This window comes from Apteryx rowi, unplaced genomic scaffold, assembly GCF_003343035.1.
Source record: "Apteryx rowi isolate R43461 unplaced genomic scaffold, aptRow1 scaffold_17, whole genome shotgun sequence".
Lineage (NCBI taxonomy): Eukaryota > Metazoa > Chordata > Aves > Apterygiformes > Apterygidae > Apteryx > Apteryx rowi.
In genome coordinates, this window is record NW_020447974.1 from 439,686 (window position 1) to 450,946 (window position 11,261).

Sequence of the window (11,261 nt, forward strand, 5' to 3'; positions counted from 1 at the left end):
GGTGAGAGGGAGCGGCGGCAGCGCGGCCGCCTCGCCCGCGGCTGCGGTGACTCAGAGGCGGCTGCGGCTGGGGGGAGCCGGGGTTTGTTGTTGTGGGATTTTTCCCCGGCAGGTTATAAATAGACCTGCTCAGGCGCTGTGTCAAGGAAGGACACATTGGCAGCGGCGGAGAGGCTGGCTGCGTCCAGCCGCCCCAGCAGGCTGCCGCCGCCGCCGCCGCGATGGGTGCCAGCGGGCCTAGCTGCTAGCAGGGAGCTGGCGAGCCCCGGCAGCAGGGCTGGGCTCTGCTAGTGTTTTCACACCAAAAAAAAGAAAAACTAGCCGGAGGCAGCATCAGGGAGTCTTCTTGAGAAGAACAAAAAATCATATAAGCTTGTTTCAGAGCTCTCTGAAGAAACAGACAGAGAAAATGAAGCCAGAACGAGGTAAACAATTTATTCAGATTTTTTGTTGTTTGKTTGGTTGGTTCCAGGATTAGAAGTAGTCTGGTGCTTTGTTTCTGTATTGTCAGTCCGTTTCCTTATCCTCCCCTCTGTAATTTGGGGGTGGGGGATGCAGGTCCTGGGTTCGGCCGAGGAGATGGCAGCGCTGCGAAGGTGCCGCCGGGGGCTGTCGGCAGCGCCTGTCCTGCCGCTGCCTCCCGGTTTCGTGGTCTTGTCTTGCCTCGGCTGCTGGAAGAGAGGCAAACGCTGGAGCAGACCCCTTTGCTCTGGGAAATGGTGCAATTCGTGTGTCAAATGCAGTCAGCCTTTCAGCACAGGACTGCGGTACTGAAGTAAGAGGCAGGCAGAGATAAATCGGGCATCTCTACGCAGTATCAGCCTACGTGTTAGGAACATCTAAGCGTAACCGGAAAACCCCCTGAAAATAACCATAACTTAAATCTGAGCGGTTTTTTAATCAGTTCCAGTTATAAAGGAGCTGTATCATAATAAGCATGCTAAAATACTAATTTATCATGATCATTTTGTTACTGATCTTATCTCGGTTACCAATACCAGGTTTCACAGAAGAATAAAGTCGACTGTCTACGTATATGTTTATAACACTTCAGCTCTTTTGCAGTGCAGCAACAGCTGCTGATGCCCCTAGAGTTGAAAATATGTCATGACTTCTATTTTGAACCACATGATCAGTGATTATTGATTCCTGTTAGTTAAAGCAAGATTTTTTTTTTTATTAGTAAATCTTATGAATGCTCATTGTAGAATTTGGGGCGTTATTTTATTATTTTTTTWAAATCCTTGCTTAGGTATTTGGATTTCTTAAAGTTTTTGATGATGCTATTGTTTACCTGACTGCTTTCAGTTTTAAAAACCTTTTTGTTCTGTAATCACTTCAGTGTTTTGAGAAACACTTTAATATAGCTTAAATATCAATGTCTTAAAAATACTAACACTTACATGACATACCTGTCTTAATTAGGTTTGTTAATGGCATGTTTGCTAATAGAGACACTGCATAAATGACCACTCTTGCATGAATTCTATATGTGTGTATGTTGTAAGGTATAAATGCATTATATGCTGTGACAGTAGCACATATATAGTACAGAGCTGATTGCAATTTTATGCATAAATTAATGCGACTTAAGTGCTAGGGATTTGACATGGGCACTTTGTTATGTTTTGCTGGTTTCTTAATTGCTTATACCTAAGAAACCTTCACCTGGATTGACTGCTTCAAAGCCGGTTATTTCTAGAATATCTTTAGTTTTTAAGATCAGACATTGAAGTTTGAAAACTGTCTACTGTYAAGGTGAAATAAAATTTCAAAATAATCAGATAAAACCCAAGTCAATATTTGCAGCTTTAAAATCCTCTGCTGTAGCAATTCAAATGCTCTATATGACCTTTGTCTATTCTTTTTTTTGTCTGTAGACAGAAAAAATTAGAATGTTGGGAGCTTTCTTTTTTTTTAAGCTGTTGTATAATAAGCGATAATATGCTTTTTTTTAACCAATCTAGTGTGGACAGGGGCAAATTTATAAAGTAAGCAAGTTATAGGATTGTTTGTTTGTTTTTTGTTTTGCTTTGTTTTCTTGGAAGCCACCAGTTAATATATTGAGATTACGATACATTTTACTGGGTGAAACCTTTCAGAAGTAATGACTTAATTCTTTTAAGCTGTCTAACAAAGGAATCTTTAAGTCAATCATTGACCTTGACTAAAATGGGAGAAGATCTACAGCCATTTAGTAAATGCCTCTAGCCTAACTGTGTGTTAGTGTAACAGAGTAATACCACGCACAAAAGGGGTTGTGAAAGTGCTGCCTAAATGCCACATGCGGCCCACAGACGCTCTGAGGAGGCACGAATCATGCAAATGTTTGCATGTGCTGCTTTCTGCATAGCAGCTGCACCACAGGATACAAGCAGTCAAGTGTGCAGTCACCTGCTCCCAATCGTTGCAAGTTAATAGCAAAGGACAGAGGTGAAGCAGACCACTCAGCTTGCCAGTCTTCACCTTTCTACACCTTTTCTACAGACCTTCAAAATCCTGAGGAGTCTGCAAATCAGCACACCAAGTAAAGCATAAAGAAACAGACTTTAAAAGACTCAAGATGGATTATTCGTACTTATCAATAATGATATCAGAATCCATTTGGAGCAGAGATATGTTATTCTTGTAATTAGAATTAAGCTTAAAACTATACTGAATAACATTGTAATGCCCAGACATATTGGAACAGGGTATGGTTTAGCTTTTATCACACTTCCACATAAGATTTTCATCATCACCAGCAAAGATGGGTGGTGCAGGGGAAGAAAGGGGAGATCTAAATTTGCAACCCCTTCTTTAACAGGAAGAAGTGTTACAGGATATTTTTTAGGGAGATTTAGGGAGATGAGAGGGATGAATATAAGTGAATGGAGAAACTTTTGTGTGAGGCGGAGAAGTTTGCCCCTAAAATAAGCTACCTCCCTTTATAATAGGGAAAACTTGAAAATTACAGAGGTGTAGACATTAAATACTTGAGAGCAGCGTGGAAGAAATGGACTATGGAGTGTTGTAGGGCAAACTGGCGGAGCCATTCTGCAAGGCAGGATGAGAAGTGATGGCTTTGAAAGTGCAAGTAAGAATGTAGACTTCCTTCCTTTGCTGTGCAAAGTTACTGCAAGCAGGGATTCACAAAGCTTTTCCCATGAACTTCATTCAGGACTTATGCATCAGTTGGAGTGTTAACGTAGAAAGGCAGCTGTTGCTCTAAACACATTCATCTAACTACTTCTGCACCAGCTCTAGACAACGCAGTAGTTACAATACTGAGGGCTGCTTATCTTCACCCTTTCTGCACTGGGATTCTTAAAGTCAGTGCTGAAGCGTCTCAAAATACAGTGTCACATCGCTTCAGCTGAAGCTTCTGTGATGAAAAGAATGATTTATCTTCCTTTCTCATAGACAGTGCTCCTGTAAAAATTTCCCAGAGCATGAGTTTTGTTTTTTGTCTTTCTGCAGTAATAATTTATCAACTTACCTAGCTTTGATGATATCCTCAGGATTTAGTTTCTGCAGTACAGCTGCCTAGTCCATTACTTCATTTTGCATATTTGGACCTTTATTTCCTTTCTCAAGTTTAGAGCTTTGCTCTTGCTTCTACTGAACTTTGTTCTAAAGACTTCTGATTGCTTTGCCAGTTTATTGAGTTTGGAAGGCAGGACTAGAATTCATAGCAGAGTGCTTGCAAACTCTTCCAGTTCAGCCTTGTCCATAAACTGTATAAACATACTGTTTCACCATCTGAGTTAATGAAAACATTGCATAATGTTGGGGTGATAGCACACTGCTAAACTTGGATGGCTTGTGTGCTCTTCCAGTACATTTGGTGCACAAGTGGAAAAAAAATCTTGTGGTTTTGCTGAATCTACATTGTAGTGATAGTTTGCTATGGGAATATTACAAGACATCAGAAGTCTTATGATAGTCTAAACAGCTCAAGTTTACTGCTCTCCCTCCTCCCCTCTCCCCCCTCCATTGTGTGAATGACCAGTTAAAGGAGAAAGACAAGCTTATTTGTCCTGGTTTGTCTTTAATTTAATGTTGGCAGTTTTTATCACATTAACCTAGTTTTTTCTTACTTTTTTTTTTGATTGCCTTGCTTTGTTTCTTTGTTCCTCTGCTATATTTTCCTCTGTGTAGAGACTACTCTGTTTTCACTTACAAATTCAGCAAAAAACAGTTGCCCCTGACTTTCTGAAGCATTAATTCCCTCCTTGAGGTATCCTAATTTAAAGAAATGGCTTTCCGTCTGCAAGAGGAACAATCAGATTGAAGATTGCTTTTCCTTATCCTTCATCCTTTCCGAGGAGAACTCGGATATCTACCTCTGAGTCTATTTGTAGCAACTGGACTAAGACACTTGCTTGCACCTTATTTGGTGATTTGGTACGCACATAGCAAACTCTGCAGATTTAACAGAAGTCTGGTTTGCTACTTCATGTTGGAAACATACCTGCAGGATTTCTGAGTGAATCTCAGGAAGGCTGGAAGAGAGATTAATGAAGCTGAAATGTTGATTGGATGCTCTTCTCCTTCCAAATGTGTGAGGAAGAATGAGGTTGAGGGAAACGAGCTGAACGAGTGTTTTTAACTTTAGGAATTGTGGATATCATGGTCTGGATAAGGTCCTTGATTTTAAAAACAGGGCTTGATTTTATGCCCTACATTAACTTCATGAAAGATTTATTGGAAAATTTTTTAGCAAAGGTGATGTGTTAGAGTATGTAGATCAAGAAGTGAAAAGACCTTTTGAAAAAAGATGAGTTGTATTTTAGTGTTCCCTATTACACTGTGATACAGACACTTTAATTTTATAAACCTTCTCAGTRAAATGTCACGTAACACTTAAACTCTTCAGTGGTGGAATGATGTGGCCAGTAAACAGAGTAATAAGCTGGAAATGCAGTACTTCCTGCTTAGTGAAGCTGTCATTCTGCAAGTGTTTCAGCAATGCTTCTGGCTCGGGCGCCAGGGTAAATGCAGGTTGCGTGATAATGAGCTAAAGGTGATGCTGCTTCCTGTGTCAGACGGAAGCTGCTAACAAGAATGCTCTGTTGTGCGTGGGAAGATCCAGGTGGTGAGGGAGGACTAGTAGTTTAGGGGAGGAAAGGGTGTGTATGTGTGCGCTTTTCCTACTGAGGTTACTCTTAAAGAATAAGCCTTTAAAAGAAAGAAAGAAAAATGCAAAATGTTTAGGATCAAAACATACTGACAGGTGGTCAGGCTATTGCACTCAGATTCCATTTATAAGTCATGAAGCCATCTAGCCCTAATCTTTGGGGGAAAACAGATTTGTCCTGATAGCACATAATACACAGACGCAGTGGAAGGGGAATATAAACCTTTGGGGTTTTTTTCCAATTGACAATAGAGTGTAGGTTCTTTAAATGCAACTCTATCCTTGTCCACAAAACACAGGAATAGATGCTCTTCTATTAAATTTCTACTACAAAAACTTGGCTTTAGAGAATTGTTAACTTTCATATGTATAACTGACCCTTCTTACTGTATTCTGTACTTACTGAAGTCAAACTTTGGCATGCCAGGTCAGATTTTTGGGCTGAAGCAGATTAGATTCGATTTCAGTTGCTCAGAACAGTTTTGAAATTATTATTGGATTGATGTCTGTCAGCTTCAAAATATTTTTTACAATATTAACTCTTAAATACAAATTCTCATAAGAGATGCAAGTTTATTGCCAAATGAAGTTCTGCATATTAAAATTAGCAATCTTCTCTGGCAGCAGTAACTGAAGAGGACAAATCAGCTATATGAGCCTACTAACAGCAACTGCTGAATGATGGTGAAATAGCCATGCCCTTTTATTCTATTAGCAACAAGTTTAAGATAGCAGTCTATCGGTTACTAGCTGTTCTTTTAGTCAATAAGATCTTGTAGGTTAACTGTAATTACACCTAATAATACTTTCTTCATCCTGATGCGGTAATTGAAAGCTAATGTTTTTTAGATTTTAAAGGTGTCTCACATCATTTTTTTTCAAGGTGGTAGTAAATTCTGTAGTTGTTCTTTGTATTGTTGCAGGTCATTTGTATTTAATGTTTAGACAGAACCTAGTTTTTAAGTGTGAAACGCTTTAGGAGTGCATGTACAACTTCATGGTCACCTTTGTACTCCTGAGTGCAAATAAAAACTTTGTGTTTTAGTAGGCAGTTGTCTATAAACTTGTGTGAATTCAAATGCAGAAGCATGCCTCTTAGGCCTGGGTAAGTAGCTGGACTTTGGAAAACTATACGTTCATTACATATTCCTTTTTCTGCTTGTCCCTTGCAAGGTGGGATGAATATGGCTATGTGCACACAGCCTCAGCAGTATACAATTATTCTTGATCTGCRTGCATTACTTGGTACCAAGATTGGAGAAGAGATTTTTATAAAGTCTACTCATAGCCAATATAATTGAGTTGTTACTCATGAAAATTCTCCAGCTGCTTTTTTTATTAACAATTTGGTGTTATTCAGACCAAATCAAATGTTTTTACTTAACTCACTTCATATATTTTCCTCCCTGTTAAATGGACCTGATTAGTTCTTTTTGATAATGAATACTGCCTTTTAATGTTAGCTTTGGGACCAAAGCTATTTAAAGTTGCTATTTGGGATGATTTTACTACATAACTATAAAATTATATTGACTCAAAATACAAAGATGTAATAGGATAATACTAAGAATTCTTGGGGTTAATTTAGAGAGGGTAGCTGTATGTGAATCAGTAGGGACAAATGAACACGTGGGGAATGAAGCACTTATATATCAAATAGTAACAAAACTTTCACCTGTGTTCTGAATGTAAGAATCCTTATTACAAATAAAGGTGAACAAAACAATCTTAGTGAAAAGTCTTTGGGACAACCTAAGAGCCTTGAGGGGAGTTCTTCAGTTTCCCACCTATACTCATTTATTTTTACTTGACCAACATTTTTCTTTTTGTGGGGGACGCATCCAGTCTCTCTGTCCAGGTATGTACTGAGTATCCCACTGGGCACTTATGCTTTCATCTTAATAGTGATCAATGAATTTCACTAAAAAAACTCAAACCTTTTGTTAAATATGGCTTTGTTCTTCTTAGGGAAGAAAATCAGACTTTCTTCTAAGGTAGAATTTATATATATATATTTTTTTTTTTTTTCTTTTGAAATAAAGAGGCTTTATTTGAAATAAGAAATCTCTGGTTGCACATGTGGCATCAGTCTTACTCTATGTATCCAATGAAGTTAGTGGATTTTTCCATTTAGATCCCTGGGAACAGTGTTGGTCCCATAAGTACGTCCATTGTAGATTGTGAACTTTAACAGTGAAACTCAGGTGACTGATTGCACTACTTTAACCTCTTACAGGAGCTGTGCATGCAAGTATTCCTCTTGCCCCATGATGAATCTTAAGAATTTCTAGGGCATGTTTCACACTTCTGTGTGCTGYAATAAATTAAGCTTCCTTCTTAGTACGCTGTGCAAGTATTGTCTTGTTGTTAGGTACAACAGTGGGAGGGAAGGGTAGAGAGAGAGAACTTCAGCGAAGAATTGAGGACAGTTAGCATTAGCCCATATCCTCAGCAGAGCCAGTACCACCATGGCAGGTGTTGGGGGTGATGTCCCAACGGTGGTGAGTCTCTACTTCTTGGCATAGGGGGAAAGACGAGTGCAGGAAGAGCTCCTGCTGTGGTCAGCSCACTGTTCAGAGCAGTGGGAAGTCCTTCCCCCTATCAGGTATCCCTGCCATGGGCACTAGACCAACAGTTCAAGTCAAACCCTAGTTCAAATTCGCACCTTCAAGCAGGCTAGCAAGTTTCATAGAAAGCTTTACCCGCATACTTGAAGGGCAAAAAAGGTGGCTAAGAGTAACATCTAAGTAAAAGTGTGTGTTAACTACTTGCTGAAGATATAACCTCTATGATAGACATAGGAGTGCATTTTTGATGTGTTGGCTTTTTTTCTCTTCCAGATAACTTTCTGTAAAGTCATAAATATCAGTGCATTTTGTTTATATATTAGCTATGAGTATTTAAAATACAGCTGCAGTAAGACATCCTGTTGACTTTTTTGTTACAGCTTTTAGTCCTGCTTTTAATTTTAATAAAGCAGGTTGACTTGGGGCAAGAGAGCAGATGCACCAGGAAGAGAAGAGCTTTAATAAATACTTCAGTGGTACGGAGTATAGGAAGGGGACTTTCATACCAGTAGGAACTGTACAGGGACAAAATTGTCAAGATTAGTCTGAACTGGGATGGCATGGTTATATCAAAAGTATTGATATCAACATTCACCCTACTCCAAGGTAAATCCTTTTTTCTCTTCTGCTTGATTCTTTAAACACAAATCTTTAAGCATGTTTCCTATGCAAGGTTTCCCATGTCAGATGTCTCTTAATGAAAAGTATGGCTTTGTTTTGAGGGGAAATACAGCTTCCTTTTGTAGCACATGCTATTTCAAATGTTGAAGAAATTTTGTTTACAGTGGAGAGGCCAGATGTGGAAAACTTAATTCCTAAGCAAAAGTATCTGAAGAACTAGGAAGAGGAGAAGAGGACTTGGACAATGATTGTTACCATAACTACACCAGTAGCTCTACTCATTTATTACGTAGGATGTTCACACAGCATAACTGCTTACACCACACAAATGCAAGCAAGGTGTGGAAGACCCCTCTTCTTTTAAGAGGGCTGATTTCCTTAAAGAAGAATTCCTTAATGGTACTTACTTAAAACAATCTGATCTGAAAATTGATGCTATATTATAATTCTGTACAAATTTTAAAATTGTTGAGATGTACACTACTAGATCAAATTTAGAAATATGCATGCTGTTAGATGGTGAAGGAGTAAAACCAAATAGCTGGTTTATGAAGGTGAAACAGCAGGAATAGTTGTTAATGCCAGAAAAACTTGGAAATGAAGATCAGGAGGGTTTAATAGAGGATGGGAAGGGCAGGTCCACTTAGAGGTAAACRGCTGGAAGGTTGAAGAAAGTCAAAGTGAGAAGATTGAATGCATTCGTTTTAAAACTGTTGGAATAAACATCTGCTTCATCTTAGTGATTCAGTTCACTGAAATGGGTGTAACTGGCTGCTGTTGTACTGCCTTTAGTGGTTTGCTACTGACAGTCTCACTGATTTAACAAGACATGCTGTGAGAAAATATTTTGGATGCATTGGAGAGAAAAGATGAAGTAACTATGCTTGATAGGCATTGTATATTCTTTCATCCTAACTTCATTTTAAGAATATATAAAGAGGTTTCAGTTACATAAATGTTTTAGGACATTTTTATAAGCTGGCTGTATTTATCCTCATTTAAGCTTCTAGTATGAAATTTTGAGCAACTTCCTGATGAAATGCACCAACTTTGTTCTTTCAAAATCATGGTGGAATTGTTAGTGTCTGGCACTTTCAGCTTCCCTAGGTGGTCTATAGACTACATATAGCCTTTCTCATTCATGAAATTTCTGTGTTTAAACATCGTAAAACGGAAAACTATGCAGAAGCGATTAGGACTGTAGATGGTACATCTGACTAGCGCCAAGGTGCGTTGCAGGCAGCATCAAGATCTGACCTCTGCTTTGTTCTGAGGAGTTGAAGCACTGAGGGGGGAGGAGGGGAAATGGGGCTGGCTGCATGGGAGTACTTAGTATTATGTGCCCAGGAGTAACTTTATGCCTATGCATTTCATTGTGCCTCTCAAAGAGAGGGACTGTGGATCAGATGAAAAAAGCTAGGGGATGAGGGAGGGTTGGAGAGAGTCAGAGGGAGAAGGCAGAAGGTCACTGGACAGGAGAGCTAGCTAAGATGTGTTAACCAAAGACTTTCATGATGCATGCAGCCAGCATGAGGGGGGCTAACATCTGACTGGTAATAAAGCAAACTAAAAAAGTATGTATTTTCAGAATTATGTACATGACTTTGAAAGTTGCAGTAGCTTTTCCCAGCCAGTGTTATTGGGATAAAGCAGTGGAGGGGAGTTTGGATGCGGTGGTGTGTTTGGAAGGACCAGGAGGCAGCGAAACTGCTGTGCTTCATGTGTTGGGAAAAGAATCCCGAGGGCCTCAACTTTTATGGACTGTCTCCTTGCAAGCTCTTAGTTTAAAAGATTTTTGTATCCTGCAGATTAAACAATCATTTTGGCTTAGGTTATTAAAGTGAGGGACATGGTGGTTGAAGTGTGTTCTTGTTTTTTTTAACTTCTGTCTTTACAGTTAGGCCGCGTAGACATAAAAAGTTGCTGTGAAGTCACTTATGCTTAGATACTTATGGTTAATCTCTACATACAGCTTTTTTCTGAGTCAGGCAGGGCTAGAATCTTAACTAGAATGTTTTTCTGAACTAGCTGTTTATTTAATAGACATCCTGCACTTTGGCACTGCCCTCCAAAGGTTGAAATTTGGTGTTTTTGTAATGTAGGAGTAGTGCCAATTATGCCAGTGCAAATGGCGATTAATTGATATGTTGTTGACTTGATGTTGGAATAAACCACACTTGCTTCAGATTTCCTGCTTTGTGAAATGTATCAGGCTTCTACTGAAAGATTGTACTGGGAGAAAGTTCATTCCATTCAAGCCCCCCCCCCTTTTATTTTAATAAGCATTATCCTGTTTGTGGCAGAAGGTGGGTTAAAATACAGTATTAAAATTACAAAGATATTTACTAGGACTTTATTTTAAGTGCAACCACTTTATGATGGTGGAATACATAGCTTAGGAAAAAATCCTGTGTMTATCTCTACATGCCACTGTATTCTCTTATGCTTAGTCACAGTATTGATAGTCTGTTATCATATTTATGTGCATCTTCTACATCTACTAGAATCCGTGGATCAAATAGGTAAAGGAGTTTAGTGCAATTTTTGTGGATTGCTTAAGTATTTTCATTTCTAAATTTAGTATTTTAGTAGGCCAGATGCACTAATTTCTGGGGTATGTTCTTCCACAAATATCAGCAGAGCTTAGTTCTGCCTGTCTACAGCTGGCTTAGGACAGTAAGACAGCTTACAAGCTGCAGCACCCCCATGCTGTCCTACTTTTATTGTATAGGAAGAATATCAGGTGTGAAAGAGGCATTTGTGGCTGCATTCTAGCAGTCCACGTGGGCAGGCTGCCCAGGGACGTTCACAGCGAGTGTGGAGGTTACTGGTCTTGCTGAGTGTCACCTCCAGGCGCCTGCTCAGCAGTAAAACGGGGTAAAAACAGTCGGTGGCTCCTGAGTACCCTCTCTGCCCGTCCCACCCGAGAACTGACTCGGGTTGTTGCTTCTGCC

General features: G+C 39.5%; 1 protein-coding gene across 1 annotated transcript in view; it reads left to right on the forward strand.

The window, feature by feature from the left end:
• The first annotated feature begins 394 nt into the window (after positions 1 to 394).
• FAM214A (family with sequence similarity 214 member A) overlaps positions 395 to 11,261 on the forward strand; it is a 47,772-nt gene continuing 36,905 nt past the window's right edge. The window contains exon 1 of the mRNA XM_026060477.1: positions 395 to 425. Within this exon, the coding sequence (XP_025916262.1) occupies positions 410 to 425 (16 nt within the window). The 5' untranslated portion in view covers positions 395 to 409. The remainder of the gene's footprint in view (positions 426 to 11,261) is intronic.